We start from the raw sequence: 22,982 nt of genomic DNA, 5'->3' as shown, positions 1-22,982 counted from the left end.
AATGCATCTGTCCAAAGGAGCATGTATGAGTGACCACTGCAGTCGTTACGGAGGCAGGTGTGACTTTGCAGTGAGTTTAGCCTTCAATGAATTCAATAGGACTAATTTTGAACAAATCTAGCAACTCCAAACTGGGTCTCCATGTGACACCGTAGGCCATCAGCAACAGTAATGCATTCAACCATAATCTGTAATCTCATCGTCTGGTATATTCCCACTCTAATATAGCCATCAGGCCAACAGATCAACAGTAGCTCCACGAAGAGTGGAGAGGGCACGTCAGATGACAAGATGTAGCTAAAAATGAGCAATCAGGCTGGTGAAGCTACACAGGACTCTTTACATACCAAAGAACAGAAGCAGCAAGCAGTAGAGTTAAGCGAAGCTAAAACCAACAGATCAAATTTAAGCTCACGACCCTGCCACAGTCAGAATCATACAAACTGACAGGAGTGGAGGCCCCACCAATATCCACAACCACAATGATTGAGGAGTCCAGCACATCAGTACAAAAGGCAAAGCTGAAGTATTTGCATCAATCTTCCACTCAGAAGATTTAGCATCCTCCTGAGGCCCACACAATCTCAGATGCCAGTCTTCAACAAATTCAATTTACTCCACGTGGTTTCAAGAAATGCCAGAAGACAATGGACACTGCAAAGGTAATAGACAGTGACGAACTGCCTGGAAAGATATGCTGGACAAAAGCAGGACAAATCCAAACTGGCTAATTACCGATGGGTTGGTCTACTTTCAATGATTGCCAAAGTGACAGAAGGGGTCATCAACAGCACTATTCAATTAGCACCTGCAAAAGGAATAGCTTGGTTGCTGAAGCTCACGTGAGGTTTCACCAGGTCCATTTTGCTCTCGTCCTCATTACAGCCTTGGTCCAAATGTAGACAAAAAGAACAGGACCTCCAGAAATAATGCGAGTAACTGTCCTTAACATGAAAGCAACATTAAAATGAGTGTGGCATCAGAGCCCAAGCAAAATTGGAGTCATTGTGATACAGGGGCAAACAGTCCCTGGCTCGAGTCATAACTAGTGCAAAAGATCAAGGCTGTGGTTATTGGAGATCAAATCATCTCAGACTCAGGACATCTCTGCAGGAATTTCTCAGGGGAGTGTCCTCACCCCAACCATCTTTAGCTGCTTCAAATGAACTTCCCTCCAATTTGCAGTCAAATGTTCACCGATAATTGCACAACGTTCAGTATTCTTTGGATAGGTGATGGCTATCCCTCCGACAAGAGAATCTGACCAGTAAACCTTGATATTCATTGCCATTGCAGAATACCCCACTATCATCTTGGTGGGTTACCACTGAAAAGCAGTAGAGAACTGGACCAGGCAAATAAAATGTTATAGCTACAACAGGTCTGAGGCTAGGAATTCTGCAGTAAATAACTCACCTCCTGTCTTACTAATATCTGACTAACATTTACAAGGCACAAGTCAGGAATGTGATAGAATGCTTACCACTTGCCTGGATGAGTGCAACACCAACACCAGTCAGGCAGCTTTACACAATCTAGGGCAAAGAAGACTGCTTCACCACTGAAACAATGCAGCAGCAGCTTGAACTATCAAGAAGTGCATTGCAGTAACTCACCAAGGATCCTTTGAAAGCACCTTCCAAACCCATGAAATCTACCACTTAGAAGATCACAGGCAGGAGAGACATAGGATCACCAACACCAACTGTATTGCTTCCCTCCAAGCCACTCACCATCCTGACTTTGAATTATATCATTCCTTCATTGTTGCTGGGTGAAAATCGTGGAATTTCCTTCCTAACAGCATTGCAGGCGACCCTTCACTCCCAGTACTGCCACGGCTCAAGGTGGCAGCTCACTGCCATCCTCTGATAACAAGGTGTAGAGCTGGATGAACACAGCAGGCCAAGCAGCATCTTAGGAGCAGGAAAGCTGACGTTTTGGGCCTAGACTCTTCATCAGAAATGGGGGAGGGGGAGAGGGTTCTGAAATAAATAGGGAAAGAGCGGGAGTCTGATAAAGATGGATAAAGGAGAGGATAGGTGGAGAGGAGACAGACAGATAAAAGAGGCAGGGATGCAGCCTGTAGAGGTGAGTGTAGGTGGGGTGTCAGGGATGGGATAGGTCGATCCTGGGAGGACGGACAGGTCGAGGGGGTGGGATGAGGCTAGTAGGTAGGAGATAGAGGTGCGGCTTGAGGTGGAAAGAGGGGATAGGTGAAAGGAAGAACAGGTTAGGGAGGTGAGGACGAGCTGGGATGGTTTTGGGATGCAGTGGGGGAGGGGAGATTTTGAAGCTTGTGAAATCCACATTGATACCATTGGTCTGCAGGGTTCCCAAGCAGAATAGGAGTTCCTGTTCCTACTATCTTCAGGTAGCATCATTGTGGCAGTGCAGGAGGCCCAGGATGGACATGTTGTCTGTGGAATGGGAGGGGGGAGTTGAAATGGTTCGCGACTGGGAGGTGCAGTTGTTTATTGCGAACCAAGCGTAGGTGTTCTGCAAAGCGATCCCCAAGCCTCCGCCTGGTTTCCCCAATGTAGAGAAAGCCACACTGGGTACAGCGGATGCAGTATACCACATTGGCAGATGTGCAGGTGAACATCTGCTTAATATGGAAAGTCTTCTCGGAGCCTGGGATGGGGGTGAAGGAGGTGGTGTGGGGGCAAGTGTCGCACTTCCTGCGGTTGCAGGGGGTAAGTGCCGGGTGTGGTGGGGATGGAGGGGAGTGTGGAGTGGATAAGGAAGTCACGAAGAGAGTGGTCCCTCCGGAAAGCAGACGGAGGATGGAGGGAAATGTGTCTTCGGTGGTGGGGTCAGAATTGCAGATGGCAGAAATATCAAAGGATGATGCGATGCATCTGGAAGTTGGTTGGGTGGTATGTGAGGACTAGGGGGATTCTCTTTTGGTTGTTATTACGGGGATGGGGTGTGAGGGATGAGTTGCGGGAAGTGTGGGAGACACAGTCCAGGGCGTTCTCAACCACTGTGGTGGTGGGGTGGGGAGTGGGTTGCGGTCCTTGGAAAAATGAGGACATCTGAGATGTATAGAAATGGAATGCCTCATCCTGGGAGCAGAAGCGGTGGAGGCAAAGGAATTGGGAATAGGGGGTGGCATCTTTGCAGAAAGATGGGTGGGAGGAGGTGTATTCTAGGTAGCTGTGGGAGTCAGTGGGCTTGAAATGGATATCAGTTTCTTAGTGGTTGCCTGAGATGGAGACAGAGGGGTCCAGGAAGGTGAGGGATGCGTTGGAGATGGTCCAGGTGAACTTGAGATTGGGGTGGGAGGTGTTGGTGAAGTGGATGAACTGTTTGACCTCCTCGTGGGAGCACAAGGTAGCGCCGATACAGTCATCAATGTAATGGAGGAAGAGTTGGGGTTTAGAACCAGCATAGGTGCGGAAGAGGGACTGTTCCATGTAACCTACAAAGAGGCAGGCATAGCTTGGGCCCATGTGGATAGCCATGGCCACCTCCTTTGTCTGTAGGAAATGGGAGGAATCAAAAGAGAAGTTGTTGACGGTGAGGACGAGTTTGGCTAGGCGGATGAGGGTGTCAGTGGAGGGGGACTGGTCGGGTCTGCGAGACAGGAAGAAATGGAGGGCCTTTAGGCCATCTGCATGGGGAACGCAGGTGTATAGGGACTGGACATCCATGGTGAAAATGAGCTGTTGGGGACCGGGGAATTTGAAGTTCTGGAGGTGGTGGCAGGCGTGGGTGGTGTCACGGACGTAGGTAGGCAGTTCCTGGACCAAGGGGGGAAAAAGTGGAGTCCAGATAGCTGGAGATGAGTTTGGTGGGGCAGGAGCAGGCAGAGACAATAGGTCGACCAGGGCAGGCAGGTTTGTGGATTTTGGGAAGGAGATTGAAGCGGGTGGTGTGGGTTTGGGGAACAATGAGGTTGGAGGCTGTGGGTGGGAGGTCACCTGAGATGATGAGGTTGTGGATGGTTTGGGAGATGATGGTTTGGTGCTCGGGGGTGGGGTCATGATCCGGGGGCAGTAGTGGTGGTGTTGGAGACTTGTCTACATCGCTGAGGCCAGGTGCCATCAGCGTGCCATACTACAACTGTGCCTCCCTTGTCCGCAGGTTTTATGGTGAGGTTGGGATTGGAACGGAGGGCTGCACATTCTGCGGGGGGAGGTTGGTGTGGGTGAGAGGGGTGGAGAGGTTGAGGAGATTGTCCCCAATACCTCGTTTTTACTACAGACGTCCAGTCCCTATACACCTGCGTTCCCTCCACTTCTTCCTGTCCCACAGGCCCAACCAGTCCCCCTCCACTGACACCCTCATCCGCTTAGCCAAACTTGTCCTCACCCTCAACAACTTCTCTTTTGATCCCTCCCACTTCCTACAGATAAAGGTGGCTGCCACGGGTACCCGCAACTATTCCTCCCGGTTGCGAACCATTTCAACTCCCCCTGCCATTCCGGGCCTCCTGCACTGCCACAACGATGCTGCCTGAAGGTTGCAGGAACAGGAACTCATATTCCACTTGGTAATCTTGCAGCCCAAATGGTATCCATGTGACTTTCACAAGCTTCAAAATCTCCCCTCCCATCCCAGCTCGTCCCCGCCTTCCTAACCTGTTCTTCCTCTCAACTATCCCATCTTCCCACGTCAAGCCGCACCCCCATTTCGTTCCTACTAACTTCATCCCACCCCCTTGACCTGTCCATCCTCCACGGACTGACCTATCCCCTCCCTACCTCCCCACCTACACTCGCCTTTACAGGCTCCATCCTCGTCCCTTTAACTTGTCTGTCTCCTCTCCACCTATCTTCTCCTCTATCCATCTTCTATACACCTCCCCTTCTCTCCCTATTTATTTCAGAACCCTCACCCCCTCCCCCATCTCTGAAGGAGGGTCTAGGCCCGAAACGTCAGCTTTTGTGCTTTTAAGATGCTGCTTGGCCTGCTGTGTTCATCCAGCTCCACACTTGATTATCTCAGATTCTCCAGCATCTGCAGCTCCTATTATCACTGCCATCCTCTCCTGGGCAACTAGGAACAGGCAATAAATGCCGGCAACAAAAATGAACAAATAAACGAGAATTTACACATCAGCCTTTTGCATTCAAAAATAACCAATTGGCCAAAGTTTTGCAGAGAGCCAAGCTGGGCAGAAAAATCTTTTTTCTCTCTAGCTGATTATTATATCTTCTTTGAATACACTGTTTTGATAAGAAGCCAATAATAGTACTTAAGAAACCTGGTCAAAAATTCTTTAAAATCTGATGCAAGTTACTTAATTGGCTATCTTGGTGACTGGAAAGTGTATTTTGTCATGACCGATGGAGTAGTGAGACTGGAGTAACAGCTGCACTTCTCCAGCTTCAGTCATCATAAAATTGACTGATGAAAGCAATGCATCTGCCAAACAGTAACGTGGTAATCTCAGAATCCCTACAATGTGGAAACAAGCCGTTCAGCCCATTGAATCCACACTGCCCCTCTGAACAGCATCCCATCCAGACCCACTCCACTACTGCACCCTTATAACCCTGCATTTTCCATGGCTAATCCACTTAGCCTGCATATTTCTGAACATTACAGGCAATTTAGCTTTGGACTATGAAAGAAAACCAGAGCACCCAGGAGGAAAACCACACAGGGGAAAATATGAAAACTCCACAGCAACAGTCGTCTGAGGGGTGAAATCGAACCTGGGCCCCGATGCTGTGAGGCTGCAGTACTAACCACTGAGCCACCGTGCCGCCCTTTCAACTGGATTACATATTTCAGTGATATAGGTTGAAGGATAAATAATGGTCAGGACTACTGTTGAGCTAGTGTCATAGGATCTTTTATGTCCAAGGCCAGACTGAACCTGGTGTTTAATGTGTCACCTGAAAGATGGTATCACCACCGCAAACCAATCACGCTCCCCCCCACACCACCCCACCCATCAATAGTCAAGTGCTGCCACACAGTACAAACTGAAGTACTGGCCATGATTTAAGCGCCAGTCTCTGGAGTAGGACTTAAGTTCATCTAATCGATGCGAGTTGATGTCGCATCAATCATGGCACTTTTCATGTTACTCTAGTCGTCACAAACTAACTAAGCAGAAGATTATCAGCTGCATCCTCTACCACATTTTACATAATACCAAGGATCTGTACTCACCTACCCATCAGTGGGGTAACTACCTGAAAATGTTATTTCCTACTGCTATCATTGCAGGAATCATTACCACTGCAGACACTCGAGTTATAAAAGCACCTATTCATCTTGCAGGTGGGTGAGAGCACCGGACAGTTTCAGGAAAAAGAAAATCAGTTCTTCCAGCTGTTTTTACACATTAAATTAATTAAACAATGTTCTAGAGCTGGGATATTCAGAATAAGTAGCTCAAAGACATGTCATAGACAGAAATAATGTTTAGAAGCTCCAAAGCGCACAAATCATCATTTGATTTTGTGAATCATTCAGAAGTAATCTGATCCTTGAGTGAAGCATGAATCAAGAAAGCTTCGTATGTAGTTAATACAGTGTGGAGCTGGAGGAGCACAGATCAGGCAGCATCAGAAGAGCAGGAGCATTGGCGCTTTGGGTCGGGACCCTTCAGCAGGACAAGGGTGGGGGAGGGGTAAGCTAAGTACAATGGCAATAGGTGGATACAAGTAGGAGTACTGGGGATTTGTCAGCGAGAAGGATGGGGCAGATGGGCAGGAAAGGAGTTGGACAGGTTAAGTCAGGTCAGTAAGGTAGGGATGACAGAGAGGGTTGGACTTGGGATGAGAGCACTGGTGCAGAGATTTTGAAAGTGGTGAATTCTATGTTGAGGCCATCGGGCTATAGGCTCCCAAGGGGGAATATGAGCTGTTGTTCTTCCAGTTTGCATGTGGCATCATTGTGACACTAGAGGCTGCCAGGACGGACATGTCACCCAAGGGGTAAGACGGGGGAGTCACAGCAACCAGAAGGTGTTATTGAATAAAGCGTACAGAGCACAGATGATCCACGAATTGGTCACCGAGTCTGTGCTTGGTCTCACTGATGTACAGGAGGCCACGGAGAGCAACGGATATAGTAGACCAGGGTGGAGGTTGTACAGGTGAATCCCTGTCAGATATGGAAAGCTCCATGTACAGAATGTGTAAAGATCATGTGGGTAAACAGTTTGGTGTCAACATCAGGACCTTCATTTAAAACAAGATCCATGAAAGTAAGAGTCACTAATACACCTAAAACAAAATCCATGAGGAACATCTTTTTCCAAAGAGTGGTTCAATTGTGCAGCATGCCAGTGCATAGAATAGTTGAGGTGAATAGTACAGATGCATTTAAATGGAAGCTAAACACACAAAATGGAGAGCCATGTAAATGCTGACTGCCTGTTACTGTACATATTTTCTATGAAAGGCACTCTTCTGTCAACACTGATAAAAAGGACAAAACTACATGGACAATAATTTTATTTGTAGCAGGGACACTGCACTTGCTATGTGGCAAGTATGATAGCTCTTGGCTAATAGCAAAAGTTTCAGTTCTCAATAAATAGGGGGCCTTTGCTGGAGATCCAAGCATATCATGGAACAGTTCATCAAGCAGCCTGGCAAAGGAAAGGCTGGATCAAAGTAACCCTCACTGCATCTAAAAATCAATAAGGAACTGGCGGTTTAGCCATTTTAGATTTTAACAGCATCTGAAACAGTTCTATCTTCCCACTATGGAAGCGATTTACAAGATTCATCAAATGTATTCAGTGGAAGGAATTCACACTAAAGTCAGAAACTGCAGAAAATGCATGAGATGGAACCCAAAGCATGACAACAATTGCAAAAACAACTTAAGAATGACAAAATCTTTTTCTCTTGCTACTTGGTGAAATGTGAATGGAATTGATGATGGAAACAAGGGAACAGAGTCATGACACGTAGAAACTGGAAGTAGGATGAGAAAGGTCATACAGTACAGAATGATTACCTCCTACTGGAAAAGTAATCTGTAATAATTTTTCCTGCTGGACTGCCGAACGTATTCATGGTACATGGAAACTAATAAATGAAGAGCTCATCATAATGGGCAGATGCAGGTAACATTTTGTTTGAATACATCCTGAATCAATATAAAAAAGTTTCCCTAAGGATTAATAATCAAAATGAATAGTTTTTCCACCAATTCCTTATGAAAGTTGATGGGTCATTGCAAAACACATGCATTTCACCGAATGTTTACGCCATAAAAAGAGTGGCATGCATTAGAAGGAAATTGTGCAATCAATGCACAATAATTGTTTCATAAACTATGTTACTACAAGTTTTGATTTCCTTCTTTAAATGTGCTAACAAAAACCCCTTTAATTAAATACAGAATATATGCAAGAATATATGAAAAGGACACTTTACATGAAATCAACAGGTAGAAACAGAACACATTCCTGAGGGCAAACTGATAGCTATCTTGCAAGGTTGAGGAGGATTTGGTTGGATAGACTTAGAAAGTGTTTCCACTTGAGCTAATAAACCCAACACGGTTTGCGGGAGTAGCTTACGACAGTTGTTAGAATGCAGAACTCACTATCAAGGACAGTAGTTTCAACAACTAATGTACGTGGGTTCATATCAGGGGAATCTGGATAAACAAATTAGGAAGAAAGGTATAGAAGGACATGGTGGGATTAGAGAGGGATGGATGGAAGCTCAAGTACAGCATAACCACTGTTGGGACACAAGGTCTACTTGCGTGGTAAATACTGTACTACTTACTGAGTTAGCATTGGAAGGATTAGGCCATGGTCGCCCAGCTCCTGGACCCCTGGAATAAAAGTGTATCATTTAGTTCCACTTATTTTATCAACATATTAGCACACTCACCCTGTTCTTACAGCACTAAGTCTGTAGTTGTTTTCTCCAAATCCCTTAGATGCCTTTGCTACAAGTTAAGATACAGCACAACTCAATTTACCCATAATAATAATTTTCAAGAGGTTGAAACTCAAAGTCAAAAACGTATTTAACTTTCCTGAGAAGAACATGATCATGTCTTGCAAAGTGATCAATGTTATTAGGAGAGTTCAAAACCAACTTTCCCCGCTTTTATCAATAACTTATCTGAACACAAACAGACTTACATGTTCATTCCAGCCATGCCTGGACCTATCGAATTGGGTGGAGGTCGCATTGAACCGCCATAGTTCTGCAATGATAACCAAGGATCAGACTACCATAACGAGAAGAAAACCAGAGAAAAGGGATGGAAGGGAAGAAAAACAGAATATTAGTTGTTAAGTTATTGTACAGGTCCCAAGACTTGTGCTCAAAATAGTTGAAATCAACAAGGTCTGACTCAAAAATATTTTGCTGCAATTGCATACTCAGCTGGATGTTACAATGCTACGGTGACTTGGTTCCATCATCTTACTCCACCCCCACCATTCCCAGTCTCAGTAGCAATGGGGATTGAAGTCAATCACATACCCAATAAATTCACAAATCACCACAGTAATTTTCCTGTACTCCCATTCACTAAATATTTTGCCTTTTACTGACTTTGCTATTTGATCCCAACAAACACTCAGCGAAAATATTAAACAGGCAGTATTGAGAGACTGCACATTAATTTTGCGCAGGCACTGAATTTTCATTAATGTAACTAAAAATGTTCAGACGAAAAAAAAAGTCCTGAGAAGTGGCAAGATTAACTATCAATTCTACCCAACAATGTGCACCTTAAAACACGTTTAAAAAATGCAATATTCCAAGGCATTTTAGTAAATTAGCGAGAGGAACAGAATACCATTTGGAAGCGTTTAGGTGTGACTAAAAGTTTGGACACAAAGACGGGTTTTGAAAGAGGCACACAAAAGAACTGAACAAGGATTCAAAAAATTTGAGCTGTGGGGGCGGCGGGGTGGTAAAAGCTCTGTCACTAGTCACAGGAGAAGACAAATGAATGAGCTAGGAGAGAATACTGAAGAACATGGGAGAGGAATTAAGTTAGAGGACGTCGCAGAGATAGGATGGAGTGAGATGAAGGAACTTGTGAAGATGAGGACATCAAAACATTAAGCAGCAATTAGTGCAAGTTAGCAAGGACAAATATTGATACAAAAATAGATTTGTTACATCATAGGGTTTGGGATATAATATTTTGGACAGTGGAAGGTAATGAACACAAGACAAAAGGGAGACAGTCAGCACGATACAACACAAACAACACTGACATAAATAATCAGATATGCCACTTGGGTGGCATTAGTTGAGGGATAAATACTTGCCTGGAGAATGCATGGAATAACGTTATGGCAGATTTATTAGTCTACCTAAGGGGGCAGATCAGGCTTCAGCTTAACATCTCAAGGCACCTCCAGCTATGCAACACTGTCTCAGTCTGACACTGAAGGCTCAGCCTAGGTCATGTGTTCAACACTTAGGAGTGGGAGTCAAAAATCACCACTTCTGACGCAAGGATGTACAATATCTAGTGAGGAAAATCTGACAGGGAAGTAGTGATTCTGCTTGCTGCTCTCTCAGAGGTACTGTGAACAATTGTTGCATTTTCAGATCAACAAAAGCAGGTTGAACCTTACAACTGACCTATACAACCCAAACACAAAATGCAAAACTCATTGTGGAAACAGAGAAATTGCAAAACAGGAGGCAGCTAATTGACTGTCAATTGGTGGATACAAAAATTAACTTGGTGCTTCAAAACTGATAGAACACTACATTCAAAGACCAGAAACTGAAACTTTGCAGCCTCTGTCACCTACCTGCTGCCCCATAGGACCCATTCCTCGCGGGGGAGGATTCATTCTCTGCATTGGTCCACCCATACCAGGGTGCCCTGGAGAAGGAAGGAGAAACTATTTACACATGCTGGGCCCAGAAATATCTTTAACACCTAAGCAGACTGTGAACATATCTCACCTTGCTGTCGCGTGGGATCCAATGTGTTGGGTAGCAATGGCTGTGCACCTGGAACACCACCTGGGGGCTGAAAACAATTATAACATTACTAATACCATCACTTCAGTTCTTATGGAGATGTACACGGTTGCTTATGAATGAGCTGTAAAGTGGGAGGAAGGAGAGCTAACAGACAGTAAATACACAACCAAAAACATCCCAAGTGGTCCTGATACATATCCTTCCAGTTTACAGCAATCTTTACAACTGTGTGCGTATGCATGGAATATGGAAAACTAAAAGCCAACAGCTTTGCACAGAAAACTGAATAACAAAGTAACTATATACACACACGCACACACACGATGACCCCAACTCTACTCCAGTTTTCTTCTCTCTTGTCCAGAGTGTAGATTATTTCTGGTATATGGTACCGTAAGCTACATGCCACTTTGCCAAACTCATCTAGGCAGTGTAATACGCAAGTTGGCTGTTTGAACTGTTGGGAAAATTACAAACCAATCCAATCCTGCACTCTTCTAATCTCAAAATAAACATTTTCCATTAACAGGCATTGCATCGCATCGTATCGTAATTTGGCATAGGAATTCTTGCAGATTTCGTCCCTGCCTTGTGGAATCATTGAAATTGATAGCGTGGGACACCATTTAGCCTCATCTAGAGTCTCAGTAGTCAATGGAACACGCACGTGTCTCTTACTGCTCAGATCAATAATCAAGTAGTGACTGTAGAATTACGTACACCTCCCTGGTCCACAAGGCTCAACTCCAAATTGAATTAGTTGGGGATCTGTCATAGCTTAATTCCAGTAGAAGATAACAATGAAAATATTGACAAAATGAAAAAAGATTGGTCTTGGGTTTTTAAAAAAGAAAAGGCTGAGGATCAAAGATATTATTCGGAAATTTATTTTTAATAAAGAAAATGCATATGAACGATGTGTTAAGATTACTGGGTGGCATGCATCTGATCCTAGAAGTTCTATAATTTATAAGACATTGGAGCAGAAATAACGTCATTTAGCTCAAGTCTGCTCTACTATTCAAATCATGACCATTAAGTTTCTCGACTGCATTTCCCCACTTTCTCCCCATAACCCATGATTCCCTTGACAATTAAGAGCTTATCTATCTCCATCTTAAATATATTCAATGACCTAGCCTCCACAGCCTTCTGAGGCAGTGAATTCCATAGATTCACCACTCTCTGGCTAAAGAAGTTTCTCCTGATCTCCAATCTAAAAGGTCTTCCCTTTACTCTAGGGCTGTTTTCTCAGGTCCTTGGCTCTCCTAACAATGGAGAGATCTTCCCAACATCCGCTGTGTCCAAGCCATTCGGTATTCAGTTAGATTCCCCCACTCATCCTCCTCAACTCCATCAGGCATAGACACAGAGTCCTCAAAAGTTCCTCATATGTTAAGCTTTTCATTCCTGGAAACCTACTCATGAACGTCCTCTCAACCCGCTCCAGGGCCACTAAACCCTCCCTGAGATATGAGGCCCAAAACCGCACACAATCCTCCAAATGTGGCCTGACCAGAGCCTTTTAGGGCCTCTAAGAGTCCTTTCAAAATAAATGCCAATATTGCATTTGCCCTCGTGACTACTGACTCAACCTGCAAGTTTGAGAGAATCCTGGACTAGAACTCCCAAATCTTTTTATGGATAAGACCCATTATCAAAAAAAAAATTCTCCTAAAAAAGATATGATTTCAAGCCATTGCAGATCCAAATAAACTTAAGGATTAGGAAATCTGGTCAGAAATTATTTTGGCAGCACAGCAAATAGTGTATTAATGCAGAATCGTGAACTCAGCAATAACTCTAGTCGGGTGCACCTTGTACTAAATGCTTCAGAATATATATCTTAAAGTAAATACTTTAAAAAATTACATGAATAGATTTTTCTCCAAATTTGACAGCAAGATTTGCTCAAAAAGCTTAACATGTAAGCTTTGCACAATCACACAACAAAATAGTGAATTCTTCAGTTACAGTTTTCATTTCTGTTGCTACGATCCTATTAGTTTTACTGTGTACGCTAGTCACCAGAATATGCTCACTCCGGTGCAGTGCTGTATAGCAAAGTAATTCTCCTAATGAAGCAATACTCATGATACTACCTGGAGCCATTGAAGGCTCATCTCTGTCTCACACAGGAGAATTTCCACTCAGGTGTCTGCACAATGTTATGCATATTGTACACATGGCCAAACTAATTTTGGAATTGCAGACCAAACCAAACTCAGCATCACTCCGAATTCATATCCCACTTTCCAGCTGAATTATTCCACTCTCTCGACAAGAGCAAGGTGCTTTTAAAGTTAGACATGGGCAAAACTAATCTGATCTGGAATGGCTTGGTAATTGTCTGTTGTGGTCTGACTGAAATAGGACATATCATTCAGGCAATCCCACTGTATATCCAACAGTCCACAATATGCACGAGGACTGCGCTCTGAGAGATAGTCAGTGAACATTCCAGTAGGAATGTGACAAGTTAATTGATAGTAAACAGTTTTGGCAGCTTCAGATGCCTTCTAAGAATAACCCCTGGTAATATCAAGTTCACTTCATATAGAAAAGACAGATTAGGCTTGTAGCTAATGTTATTTGATCCTTCCTGGAAGGAGTGTGGGGTGTCTGGCAATGATACCGTAACTATTAACTAACATCGATTAAAGCAACAAACAAATGAGTTTGGTACAACAAAGGCAAACGAAAGCAGTGTTTCACTTGGTCACAGGATTTTGGAAATAGGAGCACATTGCAAGGACTGCTCTTTCCCTGGAAATTTAAACTGCTAACTGATAAACAGAAGAAGCATCCCAAATTAAAAGGATGACAGAAAGAGAAAAACAACACCTCTACCATTTAGGCCAAGCAGCTTCACAAGAGCAGGAAGGCTGACGTTTCGGGCCAAGACCCTCCTTCAGAAAAGGGTCCAGGCTAGAAACGTCAGCTTTCCTGCTCCTCTGATGCTGCTTGGCCTGCTGTGTTCATCCAGCTCTACACCTTGTTATCTCAGATTCTCCAGCATCTGCAGTTCCTGCTACCTCTACCATTTAGATGTTTTTAAAGAAGATGCATCGGTTTAACATTGTTAAAGGCATTTAAAAACAGTCCAGCAAATTTACTGATTTCACTAGTTGGTGAAATTAAACTTTTCCTCATTTTTGGGTTGGGGGGGGGGGGGGGGTGGTGGGAAGCATTCATGGCATGGCAGGGCAAGAAATGCAGGAGGAAGAAAAAGAAATTCTGGTTAAAGATATAACAGACCATAATCAAATAGCCCTGGTAGCAAATGGTATGCTAGTTTTGAAATTGTGAAGTTTCACAATCCTGAACATTGAGTTACAGAAAAGTAAAAGGTGGTTACTATCACTCAGTTGTGATGCCTCAATACTTCCTAACGCTGCCTCAACTCAAAGATTGGTTTTTTTGAAGAGGTACTGGAACTGCTCTCTGCTGCTCCCAGAAACATGTCTCTCCAAGGGTGACCAGGGAGCAGTTTGGGATAACACGGGTACAACATTCACAAGCCTGGGCACTACAATGTAGTACTTTCAGTGGAGGCACTACAAACCACAAACAGCAACAATCTGACTGACTAGACACCAAAGTTCCCAGCTGAGAGAAATTGAACATTTTCTCCATAGTATTGGCTTCAAGTCCCAACAAGACATACCAACAATGAAGTAACTAAGGAGAACCATTTCTGTAACCAGATTTTCAGCTTAAATTCTTAGAGGTTTTACTGCTGCACAGATACTCTGCCACACATTTCAGCATATATTTTCTGGAAGCAACATTCCTCAGTTAAATTACAGAGGTAAAATTTCACTTTGATCATTTGTCCCACAGTTCGAAATTCAGATGGAGAACTGGTGTCACTGACGTTAATTTTCAAAATACAGCATACAGCTCCATGTCTTTACAAGTCTGACATTGAAGCCAAGTGAATACAATTCAATGTTGGTACAAGAAATATAATGAACAAAATTTCACAATTGATTTGACAAGCACAACACCACTCATGTTTAATAAAGGAAACCATTTTGAGCCAAAATGGAGACATCTCAATATTATTTAATTGATAACAAGTTAAGAACAATGGATCTCTGAAACACATTGAGAGATCCACAGCCATAAATTTCTAAAATGTAAAAGCAATAATCAAACAAAAAGGATGCAATGCTAGCCTTTACATCAAGAGGACCAGAGCAGTAATAGGAGAAAGTTTTGCTACAGCTAAACAAAATCCTGGTTAGACCGGATCTGGAGCACTGCATACAGCCCGAGTAGTGCATCTGAGAAAGGATGTGTTTGGCTTGAAAAGCACACAGACTGTATAGAAATTATTCCCAGAAACCAAGAGTTAAGGACACATTAGCTTCACTTGCATTCCTTGGAGGTCAGGCAGTTGAAGGATAATTTGATAGAATGGTTGAGGATTTTGATAGAAAAAGAAACTTTTCTGCTGACAATTGGACTCTAGGAGAACACAGCCTGAAAATCAGCCAGGTTAATAAGGAGACAAGCCAGATAATTTCTGCATGCAAGAGGTGCGAATGAAAGTTAGTAAAAATGTCAAACCTACTCCTACAAGTGAGAGACGGTAGCTCAATTGATAATTTTACTCCTGAGATCATTTGGTTTTTGCTGACAGAATATAAAAAAGATGGAGTTAGAGAAGTTCCACTCTCATAAGCTTTCAAAACAGGCTTGAGTGGTTGAATTGCCTACTCTACTTCCAAACTTTCGGTCACTCCCTCCACATTAAACAATCTCGACAAGCCAGTTAGCTAAATACATATACAGGATGGGAGCACCAATTGTGGCAGTGAGACAAACAGTTGGTACAGTACCTGGCTTCCCATTCTGATAGGGGGCCTTGGACCTCCTGCGTATCGCGGTGACATAAAAGGCTGCAATCACATAGAATTGGTTAAATCTACAATCAGCTAAAATTCTAACATTTTGTTTTTACGTAGTCAGTTCTTTTTAATAAAAAAATCAAAAAGTTTGAAACCTGTAAACTCTTGCAACAGTAAAATAAATTATCAAAGTCATTGCAAAGTGACCTGCTGTGAGGTGCAATAGCAAAACAAACACTTTGAATTCCTTAACTTGCTGAGTGGACAGCAGAATTTGCTATCCAAATACAACAATTTTGCATAAAGAACTTCATGGAGAAAATGAAGAGCGAGATTGTGAAATCGCTTGAAGGAATAAATCAGTTGATCGAATCCTTGGCAGTACATTGGATCTGGACCAAAATTATGAGGGTTTTGTGATGCCATAGAAAGGAAAATCATAACTCACTTTTTAAACATGCTATGCTTTTAAAAATCTCAAATTCCCTTCAAATGCCCTGGTGAAAGACCATAGAAAAGACAGCAGTCTGACTAGATATTGTAGCCTGAAACTCAACTTCTGACCGTCCAAAGGAAAAAAGATTGGTGTGGAGGCGGAAGAGGGTGTGGGTGGAGAAAAGGTCCTTGTAGTTTTTAAACTTTGAACCATCTTGATGCATACAGTAACAAACTGGTTGCAATAATTAAACAACCTATTACGTGGTCAATCGTCAGAAGTGCTCTAACAGTAAAACGGCTCACGTATTGATACCTGGCAAATTAAGGGATCTGCCACTGTTGAGGGGCCAATGTTGCTAAAATTAAAAACTTTAGGACGTTCAGATCTGTAAAGCTGCAAAAGATCAACAGGTCAAGTGAAACTCAATAATGGATCAGTTACGAAGAAAGGAGAGGATGGGGAGAAATTTGTAACTGCAAGAGCCCCTCCTTTTATCTTTGAGGTATTTTCAGTGTTGGAGCAGATTTCCTCAAATTCTAGGAGCAGTAATTACTGTTTTATAAACTGTCATATTGTTTTGGAACTTTAGGATAAAAACATCAAAACAATGGCATTTTTAAAAAACGGAGGAGGAAGGGAGACAAAGGCTATGACCACATGGTGGGAAGTGAATCAATGGAGAAAGAAACCTACAGTGTTGTCTGGCTCAGCAGTGAACTTTCACTGTAACTGCCTCTGTGGTTTGATTTCAAGTACCTCAGGACATCAGGGAATGTCTCAGAAAAGTAAATAGTGAAATTCAGTTGACCTTGGAGAAACCTGTGAGGGGAGATCACAGCAGGGGAGCAGCTAAGTGGCTAGTTTTGTGTTTGTAAGTCTACAATAGTGATTAGAGTGGGTTCTTTTTGATTTTTTAAAAGATCTGCCAGAACCAGTGATGGAGGCTGATACATTTAAAAGGCATCTGTAGGGTATGTGATTAGGGAGGGTTTGGAAAGATACGGGTCGAATGCTGTCAAATGGGGCTAAGTTAAATGGGATATCTGGTCGGCATGGATGAGTTGGGCCGAAGGGTCTGTTTTCTGTGCTGTACATCTCTATGACTCGATGACTCTAACTTCTCAAAACTGAAGTGAACTGTAAACTAGCAATTTTACGAACAGATTTATTTAAATAGATATTTGCACAGACATTTCCACTCAATAAATAAATCTAAACAAAGCCAAAATACTGAGAATTCAGGAACTCTTAGGATTTTAAAAAGATACAAAACAAAAACAGAATTCTGGGCTCCCAATTAAATGTAAAGTATCCACTTATGGATTCAATTTCAGCATACAATTGATCAAGATTTACAACTATACAGTTAACCAATTTTCTTGTGAAGACATTCTTGGAAACTTGGTCAACCATCTCCCAGAAAGACAAGGAGATTTTGCAAACAATGCTGGCTTCTCTTGGCCACCTCTTACAGGGCAGTTTGCAGCAGCCAAAAGGTAGAAGGAATGAAGAAGGAATAATAATATTTACAAACAAATTTGAATTTCTTGCTGGAATAAAGAAAAGATTGTTTATTCGTAATCACCAATAATTTAGGACATTAAGTTTTTTAGTTTAACAAATTTGTATTCATATACATATTTATAAACGGATAATCAAGAGTATTAATGGCTGACATCTGACTCGTGTTTAAAGGATTCAACTCAAGTTAAAAATACACAATTTTGCAGACAATGATTTCTCAATATAATGGACTCTGGCTGAGGAACTCTGACTAAGAACTTGATTGCAACAGTGTGATGTCATTCTTCAACACTGCAGAGTAAGGCAATGTAACAATCCGCAAGAATGCTATGAACAGGAATTGCACGTTGCATATTGACACATATACACACAGACATATACACAATAACGTAACTTGGCTGTCAACATTTCAAACACAGAAACTTGGAACATGCTTACAAATAAATGGCAATGTTCACAGGTCCAGTATCAGGGAGGTGATCTACTCACTAAGTTGAGTACATATAAAAGTAACTGCAATCACAGAAGGAAAAATTATAGAAAAGGCTAACCGGGTTATCCCAGGAGTGAACCTTCCTAACTCCCATGGATCATGTAGTCTTGACCGCGAGGTCAGTACCGCACAAAAACAAAAATATTTGGCCCTTGTGTCTGAAGTAGCACATGTTCCCATGACGCTAGTGATCCAGACTGACTTAACATAACCCAGTTTAAGACAAGGGTCGCACCCTGCCCAATGGCTCAGTGAATAACTGCACCATATGGGATGGTGCTGAATCATGTGGACTAACAAATCCAAGGTTACGGACTGTGCTGGGCAAAGCATCAGTGGTACTCCTAAAAGGGGTGTTTGAGGGGATGCATGGAGTGGGGAAGCAGGGTTGAGGGGGCGAGGTTGGGAGAACAGAAATCAGCCAGTGCTCCTGCTTCTGTTCGCTTTGTACTGGTCATTATGGAGGAACACGTGCATTCAATAATAGATGGCAGGGAAGGACAGAGCTCAGCTGTGATGCCTTCCAGAGGCAAACAACCTCCTCACATTCACTAAGGATCGGAATGGCCAATGAGCACATTATTGGAGAGAAACCAACAATACACCAACCACATCTCAAGCACACCTTCAGAAGGTGGTGTGTGGAGTAGTGGGGGAGAAAACCCAATTTTTAATAAAAAAAGCATGGCTTTTAATCAGCCCTAAGCTCAAACAAATCCATTTAATTTCGAAGAGCCTTAAATGGAAGTTTCACTTCTGGGGACAACCTGATTCGGAGTCTCGTACATAAGACGACAGCAAGCAAAGTCAAATCATTAGTCGAATGTTGAAACTCTTGTGCCATTTGAATTAAAATGAACCCAAGCAATTGCACCAGCTTATTACCTGATTGTGGGGTCCCATCATGTTGTTAGGATTGTGAGGAGGCGGCTGTGTATGTGGCGAGGGCTGAGAACCTGGGGGTCCCTGCGAGAGGTTAGAGAGCAGAGGAGGGGGGTTATAGCGTCAGCGCATCAAGTTGTAGAAGGCTCGGAGAACCGTAGAGCCACTCAAAGATTTTTTTAAAAAAAAGAAGTGTAACAGCTGTTGCAGACCTGCCATGTTTGTGCTTTCAACAAGTGTTAGTGTCTAGGCTGCTGCCAGCGACAATGTAGCTTGTTACCACGAGCAATTTTCTTAATTAACAGACATTAATTAGCCATTTAGCATTTCTGCAAAGCAGCTTTACCAAACATGAGTACCACTGTGATAAATAGTACTGATTAGAGGATGCCCTAATTAACAGCAACGAGCAAGAGAGAAAATGAAATTACGCAAATTAAAAGGGAGTGGAAGTTAATGAAGCCGGAATGCATTTGCACCTGTAGTTCTTTTGTGTTGGTGAGAATGGAACACACTACAGAATTTACATCTCATCATTTCATTAAAAGACTCCCGTCGAAACGTGGTAAATAAAGCTTTTGGACCAATTAGTTTGAGACTGAGCCAACTACTTCCATTTCTCGACTTACAAGAAGCAGCTTCACAGAAAGTCGCTACACTTGCTGGTAGGTTCAGCTTTTTAAAAAATTCTGTGATTCAAGTTTGGTATCTTAACACTTTCTTAAAAACAGAAGGGAAAGAGAAACCAAAGACCAAAAAGTACCCCCCTCTCACCTTGTCAATTCGGTCAATTAACTTTCAGCTTGTGCAGAACCGTGAAGTTTTCAAAAAGTAAACATGTTCCATAGAAATAGGAGCAATCACTGACTACAGCCTTCAGTTGCCTTCAACAAATATTTTTTAAAAATTTTACTGCTTCACGTTAATTCATTAGAAGTGGTCTGATAATTCGACGTCTAATGGAAATATGTCCTTTCTCCTTACTCCTCCTCCTCCTCCTCCTCCTCATGGGACATGGTTCCTTAAAGTAAACTGACATGCTATTTAATCCTACTGCTTGACAACAACACCCAGCTCCATCTTATCCATACTTTCCAGTAAGGCTCCTACAAAACGCTCATAAACAAAACCCTAACATTATTCCCCCTTACTTAGTTCAGTGCTGCCACTTATCAGCGTGCAACTCCTGCCCAAGCCAAGGCCGACCACGTCAACAGAGGCCTGGGAGAGAAGTGAGCATTTTCCTGATCTGTATACTTCAGGTGTCACTAACACAAGAGCTAGTGCACTTACTCACTGAACCAATTTGTGTTTTAAAATAATGAACATTTTACTTGTCGTAGTGTCAGGAGAGAAAGTCCACTGAGAAAGAACAAGATGGAGAAACCTGTTCCCAAAGAATGGGAACGGGTTATGTGAACTGAACTGAACTTTCAAATTAAAAGCATCCTGGTAAAGTCAATTTCTCTCATCTCACCAAGATAAACAAGTTTGAATCAAACAAACTACAACATATTTTATTGGAAATGTAAACCTTCAAAATTCAAACAGAATACTTCTTTCCTACAAGATTTATTCTGAGAAATATACTTCGAGACATTCTATGAGGCAGATTACAAATCTATTTCTCCATTCTATACACAATACTGATTATGCTCTAATCGACATGTTCATGTTAGAGTTAACTGACTGGCTGCTCCAATAAACCTGAAGACTTATCTGCATGAGCTACTTGTAACATTAATGTATCTGCTACAAACATTTGAACAAACTGTTTAAGGCACTACCTCCCAGGAAATCCAAGACCTTGCAAAGCCTTCCAATTGGGAGCAATTTCTGAGGCGTGAATCAAAACCTCACGGCTACGGTGACCTCTTGCACTGATACTTCTGACAGATACTTCCTGGATAATGTAACTGCAGATGCAGCAAAGTAAACATTTCAACAAACAGCACATCCTCCTGCAAACTCACTTCGCAAGGGGGGGAGGGCCAGCTGTCTGCATGACAAAAGCATTTTTAAAAAACCAGCTCTCTACTTCCTCAAAGCCTCCCTGGAGATGCTGTTTTCAAACACCGAGCACTGCATCTTTATAGAGACACTGAGAAACAGGATGCATGAGACAAGCAAATTTTAGAAGGAATGCAACTGGTTTCAGATTACAAGAGCATTCAACGAGTTCATAAATTAAAGACAATTTATTTCTAAAATAAACATCTTTTTTTGCAAGTTAAGCCAACTTTCCAGTTTGGAATATTGGAATGGGTGTGCATGGGGGAAGGGGGAGGGGCATGGTCAGAAATATGTTCAGAAAACCATTTTAACTATGGACCAGTGATGGATAGAGGGAACTGATCACATGACCTCACCATTTTGAAACCAGCTCAGTCTAATTTCAAACGAAGTACAACACAATCTTGCAGTAACTGGGTCACATGGCACAATGTATATAGAGAATCCAACATGCAGCACAATGCACATATTAACACAGACAATGCAGAAACAGCCCTGCACATGATATTAAACAGACAACACAATGTACACGTAGCCTTGTGTTTGCAGTACAAGCTCAATTTTGAAATCTGCGTCACCTTTATGAAGTGCATTACAAGAGAAGTATGGTCAGAGTTCAGGTGAAACGGTGCCCAAGTTTGGTCCATATTTGACAGACCGATGCTTACATAAACTCACTTAGCAATTACGATCCTGTTCATGTTTAATTACTTTTCTATTCTGAAACAGTGTAAACTGTCTGAAAAATAATCAAATACGGATAAAGTGATATAGATTTGCATTCAGTGTTTTCATTAACCATTAAACAATTTCAGTATGCCCTCCTGTAAAAATTCTGTCGAAGCAGTTCTAAATCAGAGATACTTTGGCAATCGCTAGCATCAACATATTCTGGTCCTGTGTACTCTGGTATTGTGGTATATTTTGCAAAAACTACTGCACTTACACACACTAAAACACAACAGTCCCATTAGTAAGAAGTGCAAACATGCGTGTGGCAGTGAAACATTAAGTCTGAGTTGGCAATGGAACAATTTAAACTCGCTGACCCACTGACCCTTCCTACAGAGTGTGCGCAATGTGTACACTACTAAGTATTGTATTTAATATCTCTTTCCACAAAAAAGATTTTGGAAACATTCAGACTGGTGCAAAACTCTCATCAGGACCGGCGCAAATTTATATAATGTTTCTATTGTTCACTTCTTCAGCAGTGCATCATAAAAGCACTAGGGGGCAGTGTTGGCATATGAGGTTTGCTGCTTTGTTATTCAACATGCTGCAGACTAACTGCTGATGTATAGCAAACACAGCAGTAGACATTGATTTATGAGCAACTTTCCATTTCATCAGTGGAGGTTCAAACTCTGCATGGCTAGTTTTCATAGAGAAAAAAGAAAATCCGATTGCTGCAGCCTAAAACTTTCCAAATTCCAGCAAATCAGATCTAAATCTCCCATGGATTATACAAAAAGTACACCACAAACATTAGATACGCCTTCAGTTCATAGTGAATTATCTTTAAAACAAAAAGCAAGAGAGTGAAAATAATTACATCTACCATGAAAATCTAGAAACCAAGCACAATGACAGTCCAATCTGGGGGGGGGGGGGGGGGGGGAGATGCAGGGTTGGAAATGACAATGATGATGCCAATCAACCTGTTTGAGTGGAGGTGGCACTGTTAGGCGTCCAGTTATGCTATTGGAAGGTGCATTTATGCACAAATGTATCACCATGTAAGTGTCCGTAATACCCTCACACAGTAGAACTTGCTAAATTTAACTATCTGGGTTCACAAATGACGACTGGCACCTTTGGTGATGTAGTGTAGAACTGCCGACAGTGCTTGGCAGCTCACTGGTGACAGCACATAG

The 22,982-nt window shown here is 42.5% G+C and overlaps 1 protein-coding gene across 12 annotated transcripts in view; it reads right to left on the bottom strand.

Moving 5' to 3' along the window:
* Nucleotides 1-22,982, bottom strand: part of ssbp3a (single stranded DNA binding protein 3a) — a 164,121-nt gene that overhangs the window by 13,490 nt on the left and 127,649 nt on the right. For 2 of the 12 annotated variants that reach the window (XM_048538873.2, XM_048538871.2), the window contains exons 6-11: nucleotides 19,096-19,176; nucleotides 15,746-15,805; nucleotides 10,878-10,944; nucleotides 10,721-10,794; nucleotides 9,080-9,168; nucleotides 8,715-8,763 (exon numbers count right to left, since the gene is read on the bottom strand). In XM_048538873.2, coding sequence (XP_048394830.1) covers nucleotides 8,715-8,763; nucleotides 9,080-9,168; nucleotides 10,721-10,794; nucleotides 10,878-10,944; nucleotides 15,746-15,805; nucleotides 19,096-19,176 — 420 coding nt within the window. The remainder of the gene's footprint in view (nucleotides 1-8,714; nucleotides 8,764-9,079; nucleotides 9,169-10,720; nucleotides 10,795-10,877; nucleotides 10,945-15,745; nucleotides 15,806-19,095; nucleotides 19,177-22,982) is intronic. The other 10 variants (XM_048538875.2, XM_048538872.2, XM_048538878.2 and 7 more) reach the window with 5 other exon arrangements.

The sequence above is a fragment of the Stegostoma tigrinum genome, chromosome 8 (genome assembly GCF_030684315.1).
Source record: "Stegostoma tigrinum isolate sSteTig4 chromosome 8, sSteTig4.hap1, whole genome shotgun sequence".
NCBI classification, from domain to species: Eukaryota; Metazoa; Chordata; class Chondrichthyes; order Orectolobiformes; family Stegostomatidae; genus Stegostoma; species Stegostoma tigrinum.
The sequence above is the reverse complement of the archived record's forward strand: the minus strand, read 5'-3'. Positions and strand labels throughout refer to the sequence as shown.